The sequence below is a fragment of the Podarcis tiliguerta genome, assembly GCF_965153285.1.
Source record: "Podarcis tiliguerta genome assembly, chromosome: 14".
Taxonomy (NCBI): domain Eukaryota; kingdom Metazoa; phylum Chordata; class Lepidosauria; order Squamata; family Lacertidae; genus Podarcis; species Podarcis tiliguerta.
The window spans coordinates 27,201,474-27,218,121 of record NC_139547.1 but is presented as its reverse complement, the minus strand read 5'-3'; the positions used below and the strand labels follow the sequence as shown (position 1 = coordinate 27,218,121).

The window sequence follows — 16,648 nt, the reverse complement described above, 5'->3', positions numbered from 1 at the left end:
ATCATCATCATTACCTGCCTTATTTCCTGTTGGGACTCAAGGTGGCTTACAACTAGAATAGAAACAGCTTAAAAACATGTTAAAAAGCAATCAATTAAACATGCACAGGATTGCACTGTAAAACATTATTTTAGACATGGGAGGGAAAAGGACATTTAAAAGAAGTACATATACTCCTTTCTCTGGTGAAAACCAGCTTCTGTAATAATCTTGTGCCTTAACTCAGGTGGTCCCTTGAATAACCTTTCACATTAAACCTTAACTGGTGACTTAAATTATCTTAAATATAAACTCACACTCCACAGTGAGTATCCTGAATATCAATTCAAACTGAGGATGAAAAATGAAAACAAAAATATTTAAAAATAAGCATTTAATTCTAGATTTGGAAAGGGCTACAAACGATGGATATATATGTATATATGTAAATGGCTCTTACAAACAACAAAACTGATCTCTAGTGATACATAACTTGGATGAAAAATATCTACCCTAACCAAGAAACAAATGTGTCTTCTTAAGAGACTCTTTTTTCCTTCATGGCTTGTCTTACAAGCTCCATGTCTTCCTTTAACAACTGCTGCAACATCAGTTTGCTTTGCCCTTCAGGATTTCCACAGAAAATGCTTTTTATGGCATGAAGGACTGCCATTGCTCTATCAACAATGTCCTCACCAACTTTTTTATTGGCTGAATTCTGTGCATATGCAGTTAGGTGGGGACTAAAACCATATAGCAAGTTAATGAATGCTTTTAACTTCCCCATTTCCACTTGTGCCTCTTCTGCCTTTTCTGCTACAGACTCAGGTGGAGATGCAGGCAACTGGACTGCCACTGTCGATACAGGCACAGTTTCTGATGGCAAGGGAGGAAGTACCACTTCCACCTTCTTCTCTGTCTCCACCCACTCCTGGCCTGAGGGAGGACCCTGCGCTTCCACCTTCTTTTCAGGCTCTGTGTGAGGAATCACCACTGTCACTTTTTCAGACTCTGTGTGAGGAATCACCACTGGCACGTTCTCAGACTCTGTGTGAGGAATCACCACTGTCACCTTCTCGGACTCTGAGGAAGGAATCACCACTGTCACTTTTTCAGACTCTGTGTGAGGAATCACCACTGGCACGTTCTCAGACTCTGTGTGAGGAATCACCACTGTCACCTTCTCAGACTCCATGGAAGGAATCACCACTGTCACGTTCTCGGACCCTGTGGAAGGAATCTCTACTTCCACCACCTCCTCTGCTTTTCCCTTTCCCAACCTCTTCTCTGCTTCACCCGCTAGTTCCAGAGCACTTTTTAGGTAGCCCTCTGCTTTTCCAAGATAGGTATTGAGAGCTGGATCTTCTATAACTGCGCTAGGTGCATTCTTAATGGTTTCAATGAGTCTGTCAATCAACTCCAAGATTTCTGCACTTACAGACTTCTCTGGGGATTGTGTCACAGCAGTTTCACTGTGTTTTGGTTCATGAGTTAGTTTCACATGCATTTTTCTCACGTTCCTTAGAGACTCCACCAGACTTGCCAAAGCTCCATTTGTTAGCTGATCAAAAGTCATAGCTTTTTGCGTGGTAGTATCCGTTTCCAACAAAAATGACACACTGACCAGTGATTGATCTGGAGTAGTTTCAGCATAATAAACTGCACTTGTCTCAGTATGTTCTTCAGTATTTCCTTCCGGAGTGACTATATCAGAATGTAAAACGACTGATGCACCTGCGTCATTTCGGAGGTCCCAAAATGCTGTTGAGGTAGTTGGGGTATTTTCATTGGTCAGGGCAACTGTTTCCAACGACTCTACTTGTATTCCCTCAGTCTTTGGATTCAGGTTTAGCAAAACTGTGCCCACTGCTTCAGATGGAGAAGGCTCTGGGTGGGAAGGCTCTGGGTGGGATATTACGATAGTTGCTGTTTCTGTTGGTTTTGGTGTTTGTGCTTGCGCTGATGCTGTTGGAATATTTTTCACCATATCTTGCAAAAGGCCTACAAGGTTATTCAAAGTCTTCTCTTCTTCGTTTGTTGTTTCCACTTCAAATATATGAGAAGGTTCTGTAAAGCAGAAAAAGAGGTCATGTAAACTACAAATGGACCCATCTCTTGCTCACTTTCTCCTACTCTATAAGTGCAACAGTTTCTAAGGCCCACTCTACACTGCAGCAAACCACAACCCATGTGTTGCACAGCATTGGGTCATAGGTCTTGTTCTGCCTAGAATTGATGTTCCTTGTTTTAGAACATGGAAACAGAGACAACGATCCATCTCTCTAGTGGCTGGCTTTTCTGAAATAGACCTTTCAAAATGATTCTGTAGCAAGGATTTTCAAAGGTGTTGTGGAAAAGTAAAAGATGAGTGCTTACCTAGAGCTTGAAGATTTTCTGCTGTCTCTGATGAAATCTGCACAGTCATAGTTGGGTTCAGAGCGATCTGCAAAATAAGTAAGAACCCTCGTCATTCCCAGATGACAGTTTCTTCACTGCAACAGCAAGATTTCCCATCATTTGGCATATGTCCAAATAAGCCCCATGTGCCAGGGTGTAATTGGTATGAACATATTTAACACAGGAAGAAAATAAAAACTATGGCCAGGTGTCAGGATCCTGCCCAATTAAAACCCCAGGGAGACTTCCTCAGAGGGAGAGGCATGGCACCTTGTGGAAAATCTCACCACAGCTGGGAGCATGGAAGATCCCTCAACAGCCCTAAGACAATCTGAATTACCTTGCCTCACAGACACCTTGCCTTCCTTCACTCCCAGACAACCTCTCTGCCACATCCTGAACTAGGGTTCCCAGGAAAAAGAGAAGTCAGGGCGCCTGCACTTTTCATAGTTGCATAGAAGAGGGAATTACAGCAGGTGCAGCTTCTCATAAAATGGCAAAATAAATTACAACAGCAAAAACAACAGGAATTATTAAGAAGAAACACATCGTCTAAGGATTGGAACTGGGGGGAAACTTGATTTTTTAAAAAAACTTGCCTCAACGTGAGCAACAAATTACCCGTCAGTTAATGAATCTGGACAACCTCATCAAAATTGGTCTCAGACATGGAAGTTTCCAGGCATATCTGTACAGGAAGGTTACTAAAATACTCAGTTCCTAGATTGCTCAGGGTTTTAAAGATCAAAGCATAAGGGAGAACAAGCTCTGAGGCTCATAGGTACAAGACCCTGAATTGCAGTTCAACGCTTTTCAGAATGATCCACCTCCTCCTTAGAAGCTTGAAAAGTTTGCAGAGATTACATAGATGTATATATAGAATACAATTTTCTGATACCACATTATCAAGCTGGTTTTTGTGCTGTTCAGATTTTAAGAATGAGATGTTTCTGAATTTTAGGACCTTGCAAGCTTTTAAATCTCCTGAAGGAGTGTTTCACTCTGAAATGCACTGAGATAAAATAAAGTTTTGTACTAGTGAGCACCAGGGCCTGTTCTCCTTTTTTTTGTTCACTTTAGGTGCTTCCCCCGACCCCACCAGCTTTTTCTTGCTGTAAAGGACAAAGCCAGAGTTTTGCATTGAGCCCAGAAAAAAAGGACAAAGTGAAGCTGACAGTGTAATGTCAACCCATCAGCTGGTCCCAGACAAAACCCTGAGATGAATTTGAGATCACTTGAAGTTTCCAGAAAGTCTTCATGGACATACCAAAGCCATTTCCCCAAATACTAAAATTAATGTTACCTGCATTTCTTTAATATTGTCAAAAGTATGATGCACACCTAAAAAAAAGAAAAAGAAAATTAAACACCAGAGTTTTCACCACATTTTGATTAATTTTACAATGCTGATACTCTCAAAGAGGCCAAACACATCATTTTTAATATGTGGTCCAAAGTCTTTGGGATGTTGTTGTTGTTATTTTTTTTCATATCCCCCTCCCCCACTCAAAGGAGCCAGGGTAGCAAACACACAAATGATAATTTAAAAAACAACACCACAATAGAAAGGCAGACTGGAAGTGACCTTCATTTAAAAGGCTTGTAGAGACATATTAACAATCAACAATGTTGCTGTTCTAACTTAAGTTTGCATATTGCTTCTCGCACATCAAGCATTCACAAAACCCATTAAGAAGCTACTTAAAATGACAACCAACAGTGACATCATCATACACAATGGCCGAGTACTGGCAAGGTCTACCTTACATTGTTATGAAGAAGACAAATACAATGGTACCTTGGGTTACATACGCTTCAAGTTACATACGCTTCAGATTACAGACTCTGCTAACCCAGAAACAGTACCTTGGGTTAAGAACTTTGCTTCAGGATGAGAACAGAAATTGTGCTCTGGCGGTGCGGCGGCAGCAGGAGGCCCCATTAGCTAAAGTGGTGTTTCAGGTTAAGAACAGTTTCAGGTTAAGAACGGACCTCCGGAACGAATTAAGTACTTAACCCAAGATACCATACCATACTGTAACATACTGTATGTTAAATTTTCAAAGATGTAAAAGGATATTTGAAGTAAAACAGGAAGGGCAGGACAAAAAAAATGGCTTGCTTTTACTACAAAGATTTTTCAAATGGAGAGATACCAAGAGAGAATCAAGGAGATGGACTAGAATTTTATTCAACATTTCGAAACAATTACTGAACAATATTGCCAAAAGAAACTTAAGGAAATTATATATATATATATAGTATATGAATTGATTACACAGATATTGTGGTTTGAAGTCCAGCTACGTTCTGAATCTTTCTTTATAATTATTAATTACCCCACCCACGGAGCAATGGATCCAAACTACAAGAAAGAAGATTCCACCTAAACATTAGGAAGAACTTCCTGACAGTAAGAGCTGTTCGACAGTGGAATTTGCTGCCAAGGAGTGTGGTGGAGTCTCCTTCTTTGGAGGTCTTTAAGCAGAGGCTTGACAACCATATGTCAGGAGTGCTCTGATGGTGTTTCCTGCTTGGCAGGGGGTTGGACTCGATGGCCCTTGTGGTCTCTTCCAACTCTATGATTCTATGATTCTATTAGGCTGGGCTGCCGCAGCCACTCTATGTGACTTCCAACTCATATAAAAACTTAATATAACATCAAACATTAAAAACTTTCCAATACAGGGCTGCCTTCTGATGTCTTCTAAAAGTTGTGTAGTTCTTTATCTCCCTCCATAGGGAGGGTGTCACTACTGAGCAGGCCCTCTGCCTGGTTCCCTGTAACTTCACTTCTTGTAGAGAGGGAAGGCTCTCAGAGGTAGACCTCAGTGTCCAGGCTGAACGATGGGGGTGCAGATGCTCCTTCAAGTATACAAGGCTTTAAACACTTTGAATTGTGCTCAGAAATGTACTGGGAGCCAGTGTAGATCATTTAGGACCAGTGTTATATGGTCCCAGTGGCCACTCCCAGTCACCAGTTTAGCTGCTGCATTCTGGATTAGTTGTAGTTTCCGAGTCACCTTCAAAGGTAGCCGCACGTACAGCGCAGTAGTCAGATAACCAGAGCATGTACCACTCTGGCGAGACAGTGCACAGGCAGGTAGGGTCTCAGCTGGCATACCAGATGGAACTGGTAGATAGCTGCGCTCGACAAAGAATTGACCTGCGCCTCCATGGACAGCTATGAGTCCCAGGCTGTGCACCTCACCCCCACCCACCCCCTAAAACAGTACTTCTGTCTTGTCGGGATTCATCCTCAATCCGTTAACCACCATCCATCCTGCTACAGGCTCTAAACACTCACACATACACATCATGGTGACACATAAAAACATGGTGAACATATTCAGCATGCACAAAATTATAAAAGGGTATTTAGAACTTTGAAAGGTAATGAGATATGCTCAAAAGTTTGAGGCCAATGAAAGCAAAATAGGTATCAAATCTAGATTATTTTGTCTGTGAAGTTCATAAAATACTATCAGTGAAGAAAAAGAAAACTTATTCTTGCCTCCATCTCTCTCTCACACACATATGCATGTCAGTGAAGAAGGGAAAAGATGGGGGAAGGGGAGAGTTATATCCAACCAAATCATACCCTTGAGTAGGTCTACTCCGAGTATACTTTGGTAGGCTAAGGCCCAGTTTCCATCACAGATAGCAGAAACATTGAGCCTCTGAATGGAGTGTTTATTCGTGCAAATGTTCTTGTTTCCTTCTCTAATGTGAACAGTAAGTTAGCAGGTTCCTATTTATTCTACTCTGGGAGGAAAATATCTGGATTGCAATATGGATGAGAATTTTAGGAACAGATTCTCAAAAGTAGAAAATTTTAATCTTCCCCAAGGAAGAAAATTATGCTCTTGATTTTAAGTGTATGTGCAACTGATTTACTATTTTTGTGGGGGGGGGGATTTATAGAAGTGTACAATTATTAAAATGCAATAAACATCTGAAGGCAGCCCTGTTCAGGGAAGTTTGTAAATTTAACGCTGTACTGTTTTTAACACTTGATTGGGAACCGCCCAGAGTGGCTGGGGAAACTCAGCCAGATGGGCGGGGTATAAATTATTATTATTATTATTATTATTATTATTATTATTATTAAAACATAAAACTAATTTTTCAAAAGAAATCTGACACTACCCATGTCTAGACAATGCTCTAAATTTCTCAGTGAATGGAAAACAGACAGACTGCTTAGCATCTCTGACATAACACTGTAAGAATAAATAGAAAGCCCAAATGGATAAAAAGAAAGTTCAGGCAGAGCATTTGTATCTTTAAAAGGTATCATTAAAAGAGTTAGCTGATTAGTAATGCTGGAACCAGGGCAACTTACACACACACACACACAAATTTAGAAAACAGGAAGGGGACAAATGCAAACGGAAGAAAGAGAAGATGACCTGGGTTGTCAAGAAAATTGATTGGTACTTAGCTGTCATCTTTGAAAATTTCTCACAAACTGCTATGGAATAACAAATAATGTTGGATGAACAGCCTGATCGGCTGCAACTTGACATTCAACCTTCCTGTCTAGAAAGTCATTTTATACGCTGAAAGGGGAGGCAAATTCTATTTTAAAAAGTCTTAAATTAACAAATGTCAAAAAAAGTCAAAAAATATATAGGCAGTATCTATTTATCTATATGCAGAACTGAATGTATGGTATAACCAAGCAATGTCACCAAGTTTGAGTACGTACAATAGGAAGACAAAGGGAGTATCCCCGCTTAAAAAAAAAAAGTTAAAGAAAGGGATTCCTCAGTTTTTTGTATTTCCCCCTTTCCCTTTACTGTACTTCACTTTCCATCTTATATGCTGGAAGCTGCCCAGAGTGGCTGGGGCAACCCAGTCAGATGGGCAGGGTACAAATAATAACATTATTATTGTTGTTGTTGTTAAGGCTCTTGACCACTACGTAACAATAGTCAAACCAACCATATAGAGAGGCTTTTTCCTACTGTAGGTCCACAGTTATGGTACTTCTTTGGAGACTTGTATTTATTCTGGCTTAAGCATCTTTCAATAGTAAGAAAACTTTAGAGCTGCTATGGAAGCAGACATATTTGGCACCTGGTATAAAGCTTATTAGCTACAATTCATAAAGGTGAAGAGCTGAAAAATACTTAAAAGAAAACTTAAGCACTGAACTGGACTGTGACTTCATACACGCCATACATTTATAGCACATGACTTCCCCCAAAGAATCCTGGGAGCTGTAGTTTAACCCTCACAAAGGTAAAATTCACAGCACCCTTAACAAACTACGGTTCCCAGGATTCTTTAGAGAAATTAGAGATCTGTTTTCCATTAATTAAATGATGGGAACCACCTCCTCTACTATAAGCCGGCTTGCTCTTGAAAATCTGAAGGAGAGGCTCTTCTCCTCACCCCTTAAACATCTGAATTGTGTTTTACTAACACACAGGTGTTGGGACGCGGGTGGTGCTGTGGGTTAAACCAAAGAGCCTAGAGCTTGCCGATCAAAAGGTCGGCAGTTCGAACCCCGGCGACGGTTGCTCGGTCCCAGCTCCTGCCCACCTAGCAGTTCGAAAGCACGTCAGAGTGCAAGTAGATAAATAGGTACCGCTCCAGTGGGAAGGTAAATGGCCTTTCTGTGCGCTGCTCTGGTTCGCCAGAAGCGGCTTAGTCATGCTGGCCACATGACCCGGAAGCTGTACGCCGGCTCCCTCAGCCAATAAAGCGAGATGAGTGCCGCAACCCCAGAGTCGGCCACGACTGGACCTAATGGTCAGGGGTCCTTTATCTAACACACAGGGGGAAGGACTTCTCTACTGCAGTATTGTGAAAACCTACTTTCTTTCAAGATGAATTTGGATTGCCAAATGGATGACTGTTTATGTTCCCTGAAATTTTTGAAAATGTTTATATTGTGTCCGTCTCTCTTAATCATGTGCTTTTTGCTGATTGATAAGGTGGTTTGCAACACAAAAAGTGTTTCATTTAAATAACAACAGGAAGGCAAAGGTATATATATGCTCTTAAGAGTAATTGGTACCCATGACTATACTTGATCACAGTCACCCTATTCTGTTAAACTTTTTTGCAGCACTGCTGAAGAAAATAACTAGTAGTCCATAAATTCTAGGAGGTGGCAATGATACTACATGGTGTTAATAACACACACACACAAAATCTTCTGCAATACCTGGGTGGAAATCAAAGCCAGGCTAGTTAACTCTGATATAGGCACCACAGATAGAGGCTTACTTCTTTAGAGGAAGCCTGCATACATAATGCTGATTGACAACATATGTTTAAAAATGTAAAATAATTCCAGTGCAGGAATGATAGCTAGCATTTATATAAGTGGAAACCCAATGCCCTACACTTGAGAGAACTGCACACTCACATTAATTGGGCATTGGGTTCCCACATATATAAATGCTAACTATCATTCCTGCCCTTTTCTAGGGTGGTCAAGATTATTCAGGAGAATTATGGATATTGTTGGCATCTGTCTGTCTTCAGAGACAATGGAGTGCGCCTCCAGGAGTGAAGTCAAACCACTGTGTTGGGTGCACTGAAGTGACCTCCTCAGGGCGCAAGCCTGAGCAGTGTGTATGGAGGTCCTGGGCTGCCCAGACAAGAAGACCCCGCTCTCAGCCTCGCTGGTGTGGTCCAAAGGAAAGCAATACATCTGGCACCAGCTTGGCTACAGGAGTTGCTAGGAGGCGGCATACAAGGCTCATCAGCCGGGGAAGGTAGCTTATTTAGGAGAAGGAATCCTAAACCTCTGCTGCTTTTTGGGACACCTTCGGGAGATGAAAAGGCTAAGGAGTAAACCCTTCACAAATCCAGTTGCTTCCTTCCAGCAACTGTTGCAGCAGAGTTGATGCCAAACATATTGCTCTGCTTTCCTTTGGACTACATAAGTGAGGCAGAGAGGAATCTTGTTGTTTGGGCAGCCCAGGACCTCCACACACACTGCCCAGGCTTGCGCCTCGAGGATATCACTTCAGTGGTTTCTATCACAGTGGTTTGACTTCACCTCTGGAGGTGCACTCCATTTTATCTTGAGACAGATGGATGCCGACAATATATACACACATACCGTACACGGTACACCGAGTGAGAAGCACATCAGAAAGTGAAATAATTTCCAGAGGAGTAACCCTACTCATCTTTTTCGGAGGAATAAAAGCAGAGCAGCAAGTCTTGTGGCATCTTAAAAACTAATACCTCGTGATTGTTAATAATAAAGGGTTGCAATAGCCAAGGAGCAGACCCACTGAAGCTAATGATAGGTCCCTTCTGCGGAGGACTAGAATCTGATATAATAACAACTATCAGACTTTAAGGTGCCAAAATCCTCCTTGTGGCTATTAACCCCATCCAGGCAGCCCCTCGAGTCAGCAGGAGCAGGCCATACTCGGGGGTTCCAGGAGCTGTTGAGGGGGCCGATTTAGGGGGCGCCCCTTCCCTCTTCAGGGTGCGGGGGGGGGGGGGAGTCCCCTCCATTCTTGGCCAGAGAAGCAGCGAGCGAAGGCGGCGCTCGCCATTGCCTCAACTCACTCACGCTGGGCCGGTGCTCCCGGCAGCAGGAAGCCGAGGAGGAGGAGGAGGGCCCGTAGCAGAAGCGGCGGCGGGAGGAGGAGCCAGGGCTGCCGCCGGGGGCGCCGCCGCCGCCCCGCCATTCTCGCAACAGGCGCGAGGCTACTAGGCCTCCGGGCGTGCGCTTCTCATGACGGGAGACGGCGGCGGCGGCGGCGGGAACCCCAGAGCAACCGTCGCCCGTTCGCCCGCCCCTCCCCCCTCTTCCTCGAGGGAAGGGAAGGAACCCGGCAGCGCGGGCTCTTCTTTGTTTCCCCCTCAGCCGCCTTCCTTCCCCTCAGAGAACCCAAATATCTCGGCTCCCAACAGGCCGAGAAGGAGCGGGGCCCTACGGACAACTCCTCCTCACGGACACCCCACCACCGTCGCCCGCCCTTTTAAAAGGGCCTTTTTATACCGCAGGAGGAGGGTGGCTCCCCAGATGTTTGCTGGTGGGAGTCCGAACACCTGGAAGGCCTCGCATATCCCCCCCCCCCCACCCCCGTCTCTGATAAGGCGGAGAGGAGGGAATTTCGCCCTCCCTCCAGTTTACTTATTTCGCCACACACGTACAAAACAGTGCCTCCGTTGTGCCCTCTCCATAATTATTCCTCCCCAACCTGGTACCCTTCATATTTTGGATTCTAACTCCCACCTGACCACCATTGGCCCCACTGGCAGGGACTGGGAGCAGTTGGGAGTCCCATCACCTGAAAGATGCCGTGGGTTGGCTAATCTTCACTCTTTACGCCACCCGTCCTGGTACATATTTCCTCATGCACAAGACTGTCTTGTCATGCTTCCACTAATCTGGTGCTCTCCAGATGTTTTGGACTGGAACGTCCATCATCCCTGACTCTTGGCCATACTTGCCGGGGATAATGGGAATTAGAAGTACAGAAACATGTGGAGGGCATCGTGCTGGGGAAGCCTGTGCAGGAGGGCATTATACCCCCAGCCTCTCTGACTGCCATCTTTTATTTCACCTCTATTCCTGTCTCCCCAAACACAAGCAGCGGTTGCCCAAACCCCTTCTTCCATCCCTCCTCTCATACAACCAACCCATCTCACCCACCCCTTCATTCAAGATCTCCCTTCCAAGGCTACCCCCTTCAGCACCCTGCCCACCCCCTTCCCATTTCCCCCCTCTTATGTCCTCCCTTGTTCCCCAGAACCCCCTTCCTCACATTCAGAAGGATTAGCCATGTTCGACCTTCCAGTTCATTCCTATCCATTGCAGCATCATTTGCGCAACTGGCCTGGCTGAAGTGGTCACTAGCAGTCCAGGACATTGCTTTCAAAGGTAGGTGAAGTTTATTGCACAGCCTCACATTGTTTCAGGGCAAAGTCGTCTATTTTGAGTAAGGTAGTAGTTTGTCAGACTTCTAGGTGATTTTCAATACCATCAACCAGCAGCCTTGTGAACTAGCTGGCCATTACCATTTACGGCTGTTCAGATTGGTTTTAGGCGATGGTTGGAGGTCTGCTGCTCTGATCTAGAGCACCTGTAAAGTGGGGCTCCATCTTGTCCTCTACACTGTTCTAACATCTACATTAAAGTGCTAAGATTTGGAATGTCACCAACATGCCTGTGACACACAATTCTGTTTCATCTTGTTCAGGTTGATGCCCTCAACAGGTTCTTGAATCAATAATGGGCTGGATGAAGGCCAATACACTGAATTTAAGCCAGGTAAGAAGCTCCCAGGCCAGACAACTATAGATACATGAATTTGATATGTTATGGATGAGGCTGCATTCCCTGAAGTAGAGATGGGGAACCTCAAGCCTATGGAGCTGAATGCAGCCCTCTAACTTATATTGTCTATGGTTTCAGTGACTTTGTTTTGATGCTGCTTTTGACTTCGAAAAGAACATTGTTGTTTTGCAATCTGCCCCTTCCTGGCCCTGTGTGGTTCTGAATGCCTTTGTCTTGCTGGAATTTCCTTGAATTGTTATAACAACTTCTTGTCTTGATGGAGTGGTCTGTGGGTCTACAAACCTGACGTGGCAGGAATATCGCATACTGTGCAAAGTTAACATTGCTCCATCTACACTTGCCTCCAGGCCTGCCCAACCCTATCCCACACCCCAGCCCAATTGAAAAATTAGATTCTTGCTCTAAAACATCAGGTTTGTAGCTTGGGTGTGCTCTTACTAATCCACCTTTGCTGACAGATGCCCTGGTGTCTTCTGTAGCTCATAGAATATTTTAAGAGCTTGAGCTAGAATGACAGCTGCAAACCTTCTTGGAGAAAGAAAACCTGGCCTGTTATTCATACTCCTGATAGCATCCATCTTAGATTACTGCAATGCCTTCTACCTGGAGCTGCCTTTGAAGGCTGTTTGGAAAATTCATTTGGTTCAAATTCCAGCAGCTAGGCTAACTTGTACAAGTTAAAGGGCATATTCTGCTACTGCTTAAACAGCTACACCAGCTGCCACTTTGCTTCTGGGCACAGTTCAACGTGCTTGTCTTGTTAAACCTAGGGCTGCCATATGTCCGGATTTTCCCATACATTACCAGAATTTCAGAGGGGGGGCATGCTTTGTCCTGGATCTTAGGTAAGGTAATCAAAAAAAGTTTTCTTTTACAAAAACACCAAAAAACAAAAACAAAAGTTCAACAACTTTTGGGGTGTCCTGGTTTTTCCTTTTTGAAATATGGCAACCCTAGTTAAACCCTGAATAGCCTAGCAGCATTTCCCACAAGATATGAAGATCTTTAGGTCAGGGTGGGAGCGCTCTACCTTATGCAGTATGGTGCGTGGCAACATAGAGGTGGATGGTGTCAGTTCACCTTATCCCACTGTCATGGTTTCTAGGTTACATACAGCTGATCATTTTACTCTCTTTTATAGTTGCTGACAACACTAGTCTCTTTTGGATTTTATTCAGTTTTTTATCATTTCAAAATTATGTTAAGACTCTTACAGTGGCTTCAACTAAGAGACAGGATAGAAATATTTCACCAAACAATATTAAACATAATTTCCTTTGGGTTATCCTTAGAATTCTATAATTCTATAGTTTCATGTGTAATATTTTGACTACAACTGAAATAATGACAGCTTTCAAATTATGCTCTTCAATAACAGTTTTTATTAAAGAATGCCTTCATAAAATATAGAAAATAGTGTAATATTCAAAATTAACTGGGATTGTAAAAATAAGAGGGAAGAAAAAACCCAACTTTAAATGAAGTCTGAATGACACATGCATCTCTGCTAATAAACAAATACAGGTATTTCAAGATACTTAGTCTGCAATTCTAAAAACATTAGAAAGTCCTTTAACAAACACAGTGGTACTTTTGAGTAAATATTTGTAGGAGTATGCTGTTATAGATTTTTGTTTGATGAAGTATTTAGTGTTATCTTACAAAGCTTTCGTTCTTTGTGTAGAAATAATTTGTGTTCTAGACACCTTATATTGCATATAGCAATGGTAATACTTAAACAACAACCCTATAACAATAGAAAGACAAAGCAGCAAACACAACATCAGATCATCCTCCTTGAAAGGCCACTTCCATGTTAATACCAAAGTTGGTGATAAAAACTGAGCTGGTTTGACAGACTTTTCTGAAGTGAGAGTGCTGCCATCACAGAAAGGATGCTGCACCATGAGCACCAGTAAGGGTGACAAGCAGTAGTGGTGTTTGTCTGTTGTTGTTGTTGTTGTTGTTGTTGTTGTTGTTGTTGTTGTTGTTGTTGTTATTATTATTATTGACACTTAGTTGCTTTTTTTGCCACAGCAACTCAAGCGACGTACAATATTTTAAGCAAAAAATAAATACATTAAAACCAGCAAAAACAAAAATAAAACAACCCATATTAAAACATACCACCCATGCAAAAAGGCCATGTTAAAAGCTAAAGGCCTGATTAATAAGCAGTGCTTTTGCCTGGTGACTAAATATATGTAATGATGGTGCCAGGCAAGCCTCCCTGGGACAAGCATTCCATGAGAGCCACCACTGAAAATGCCCATTCTCATGTTGCCACCCTCCAGACCTCCCACTGAGGCACAAAAAGAAGGGCCTCAGATGATGACTGAACAATAACCTGGTGCCCTCTATGTTTTAGACCAGTGTTTCCCACACTTGGGTCTCTAGATGTTTTTGAACTACAATTCCCATCATCCCTGACCACTGGTCCTGCTAACTAGGGATGATGGGAATTGTAGTCCAAAAAAACAGCTGGAGGCCCAAGTATGGGAAACACTGTTTTAGACTATAGCTTCCATCAGCTCCAACCAGCATAGTAAAGGCTGCCCTAATACAACAGCAGATAGGAGTACATTTACCAAAAGCAAACCAGGAGACCTCCACACACCCCACTGAAATGGAAGCTAGAGGATAGTGGTTTATACCCACAAGCTGCTTGTTAAAAGTTAGAAAACGTCATTTGCCCTAAATCTGAAAAGAGTGTTATATTAAACCTTCAGATGGAATCAGGAAACTGATATATTTCTTGTCTTTCAGTCCAATTATATCGCATTAGAATCTTAAGATATTTTGCTTAGAACCCTTAATTTAAAAACAGAATTTAAAAATTCTCCTTTAATACAAAAAGGAAAATAGATTACACCATGCTCTAACAGAAGTACTTCAATTGGCTGTGCATGTGCACACATGTGCAATATCAAATGCTCCATATCTGAAAATGATCACTATGCTGTACATTTTTTGCTTTTTATGAAAAAAATGCACAATTGTCATGAAAAGTTGCCCTATGCCACATTATGTTACCCATTCTGTTGCCTCAGTCCAGCTTAGTTTAGAAAACAAGCTCTTCCCTTTATCTTCTTGCAGCAGCCTGAAATGCATTAGCAGTTGTGAAAAAGTACATACACTGTCCCTTGAAGTCAGTTATGCTCCAGTGGGGGAGGGAGTGCCAAAAAAAGTAAGAAGTATGTGCTTTTAATTCCCTTTGGAATAACAGGGGTTCCTGCAGCAAGGGAGAGAACAACCATTTCCATTTGTATTTCTCACTGAACTTTGGTGTGATCACACTTTTACAAAAAGCTGTTATTTCGCAGTGCTGGTTGTAGAGGCAAAACAGCAGAACCTTATGAAATTGTACAAGGCTTGCAAAACAGTGATCTTCTGATCACTGTTTTCCCCATACCTGCAAAAACAGAAAAGCGGGGGCAGGGAGGAAGACAAGAATGCCTACAGCTCTGCAAGTGCTTAATTTGTGCTAACATTTTTCAGAGATTCAATGCCAGATGCCATCCTCCTTTAAGACTTAAATTATGTGGATACTTGAATCTTTAGTCCTAACAGCTGAAGACTATAAAGCACTTTGCATACTGAAAACTGAGAAAGAGCAGCAGTAATGCGTGTGATCCTGCACTACAGCTTGGGTTCCCAAGCACTGAGGCTAGGCAGAAATATTAGCAGTTGCTTGTCATCTAATCAGTTGGCCTCAGAATCATGGCTGTCACCTCTCCTACACTCTCTATGTAATGCAAAGTAAATGTTTGAGCTCAAGTGCTGTGTATTTCATGGTTCTTGAAGCTCACTCATGGGGCCTTTAAAAATGCCAACAAACTCCACATGTCCTTGTGGCTTATGTTCTTTTGCTAAGAGCTGACCTTCCCCTGACCTCTCTACAAGACTAGATAAAAGATATGGTCCATAGTCAACAGATCTTTAGGAAGTCTTACAGAAAATCCCTCCCTTGACTTGTTGTCTATGCCAGTTCCAGTTAAAATAGCCAGACAGTTCAGCAGACCTCTCCTGATGCACTACTTGAAAAGGAGAATGCTGGAATACCAAAGTCACTTTATGATGACTGAACCACTGAACTTTAAAACAGGTCTACCACTGGAATATGCTGATATTGACAATTAAAAGGGTAACACAGAGATCAACTTAAGAACACTGATACAACTTATTTGGTTCTTTAGAGGGATCATTGAAGGGTGAATTGCATCCTGCCAATCTTCCCTGAATTATCACATGTGAAAATATAGAAAGTCAGCCCTCCACTAAAATCCATTACAGCATTTTAAACATATGAAACTCAAGAAGATTTCAAGAAGAAATCCAACTTAGCATCCAAGTTTATCATGCTTGATTAGGCTCCTCGCTGCTTGGTAGGACCAAGAGCAAGATTTCAAGCCTTGGGAGGGAGGAGAAAAGACACAAGTCCATACCTGAAGGTTCGTCAGTGTGACAAGAGCAATTAACATAACAGTATGACCCTGTTTAAATAGCATTCCCACATGAACTTTATTTCTGATCCTGCAGCTTGAAGTCCTGGAAGTCCTCCAAAGAAAGTGAGCTTGCAAGTACCAAGCATTCCTTTTATAAATACCCCAGTGATTACCAAAAGATCTCCTCTTCACTCTGGGGAGTAGTACAAGAGGTGCAATGAAAGGGAAGAGACGTGTGACACTGCTTGGAAAGCAGAAGTGTAACAAGATAGGCCAACAGCAAGGGTGCCAACAAAAGACAACCCTCCCAAACCAACCACACCTCTTTTCAAACAAGCCTGGATATTAGGGGAGGAAATGCAGTCACATTGGAGTACACCCCTTCTGTTGCTTCAAAATTTCTTCTGATGGATTCTGCCTTCTTTTCGTCCCTAGCTGGAAATGCAGGGGAAAGGAACTTGCAAAAATTATTGTATCAGACACCATAGTTGAGATACAGCTCTCTTGCAGCAATTCCCATTTGACAGCCCCCAAATTCTCCCTC

The 16,648-nt window shown here is 42.7% G+C and overlaps 2 protein-coding genes and 1 long non-coding RNA gene across 5 annotated transcripts in view; 1 reads left to right on the top strand and 2 right to left on the bottom strand.

Moving 5' to 3' along the window:
- Window positions 1-356: 356 nt before the first annotated feature.
- Window positions 357-10,057, bottom strand: LOC310663742 (uncharacterized protein). Of its 3 annotated transcripts, none has more exons than XM_083412044.1 (4): window positions 9,926-10,057; window positions 3,680-3,717; window positions 2,356-2,422; window positions 357-2,046 (listed from the first exon to the last, which is right to left on the bottom strand). In XM_083412044.1, the coding sequence occupies exons 1-4, from the start codon at window positions 10,041-10,043 to the stop codon at window positions 518-520; spliced, it is 1,752 nt and encodes a 583-aa protein (XP_083268170.1). In that variant the 5' UTR covers window positions 10,044-10,057; the 3' UTR covers window positions 357-517. The 3 variants fall into 3 exon arrangements, with proteins under 3 accessions (XP_083268170.1, XP_083268171.1, XP_083268172.1); XM_083412045.1 differs by having other exon boundaries at window positions 9,922-10,053; XM_083412046.1 differs by having other exon boundaries at window positions 9,589-9,926.
- Window positions 10,013-16,648, top strand: part of ANP32A (acidic nuclear phosphoprotein 32 family member A) — a 27,710-nt gene continuing 21,074 nt past the window's right edge. The window contains exons 1-2 of the mRNA XM_083412302.1: window positions 10,013-11,242; window positions 11,562-11,632. Of these exons, the coding sequence (XP_083268428.1) occupies window positions 11,594-11,632 (39 nt within the window). The 5' untranslated portion in view covers window positions 10,013-11,242; window positions 11,562-11,593. The remainder of the gene's footprint in view (window positions 11,243-11,561; window positions 11,633-16,648) is intronic.
- Window positions 13,022-16,648, bottom strand: part of LOC310663932 — a 5,011-nt gene continuing 1,384 nt past the window's right edge. Inside the window, exon 2 of the long non-coding RNA XR_014504688.1 lies at window positions 13,022-16,539. This is a non-coding gene — a long non-coding RNA (uncharacterized lncRNA). The remainder of the gene's footprint in view (window positions 16,540-16,648) is intronic.

What these genes read in the sequence shown, in the direction of transcription:
- LOC310663742 (XM_083412044.1), bottom strand. Translation starts at nt 10,043, where the DNA reads ATGGCGGGGCGGCGGCGGCGCCCCCGGCGGCAGCCCTGGCTCCTCCTC. An exon ending in GCCGGGAGCACCGGCCCAGC is followed by an intron (nt 3,718 to 9,925) that starts GTGAGTGAGTTG and finishes TCTTTTTTTTAG; the next exon opens with GTGTGCATCATACTTTTGAC. An exon ending in ACAATATTAAAGAAATGCAG is followed by an intron (nt 2,423 to 3,679) that starts GTAACATTAATT and finishes CTTATTTTGCAG; the next exon opens with ATCGCTCTGAACCCAACTAT.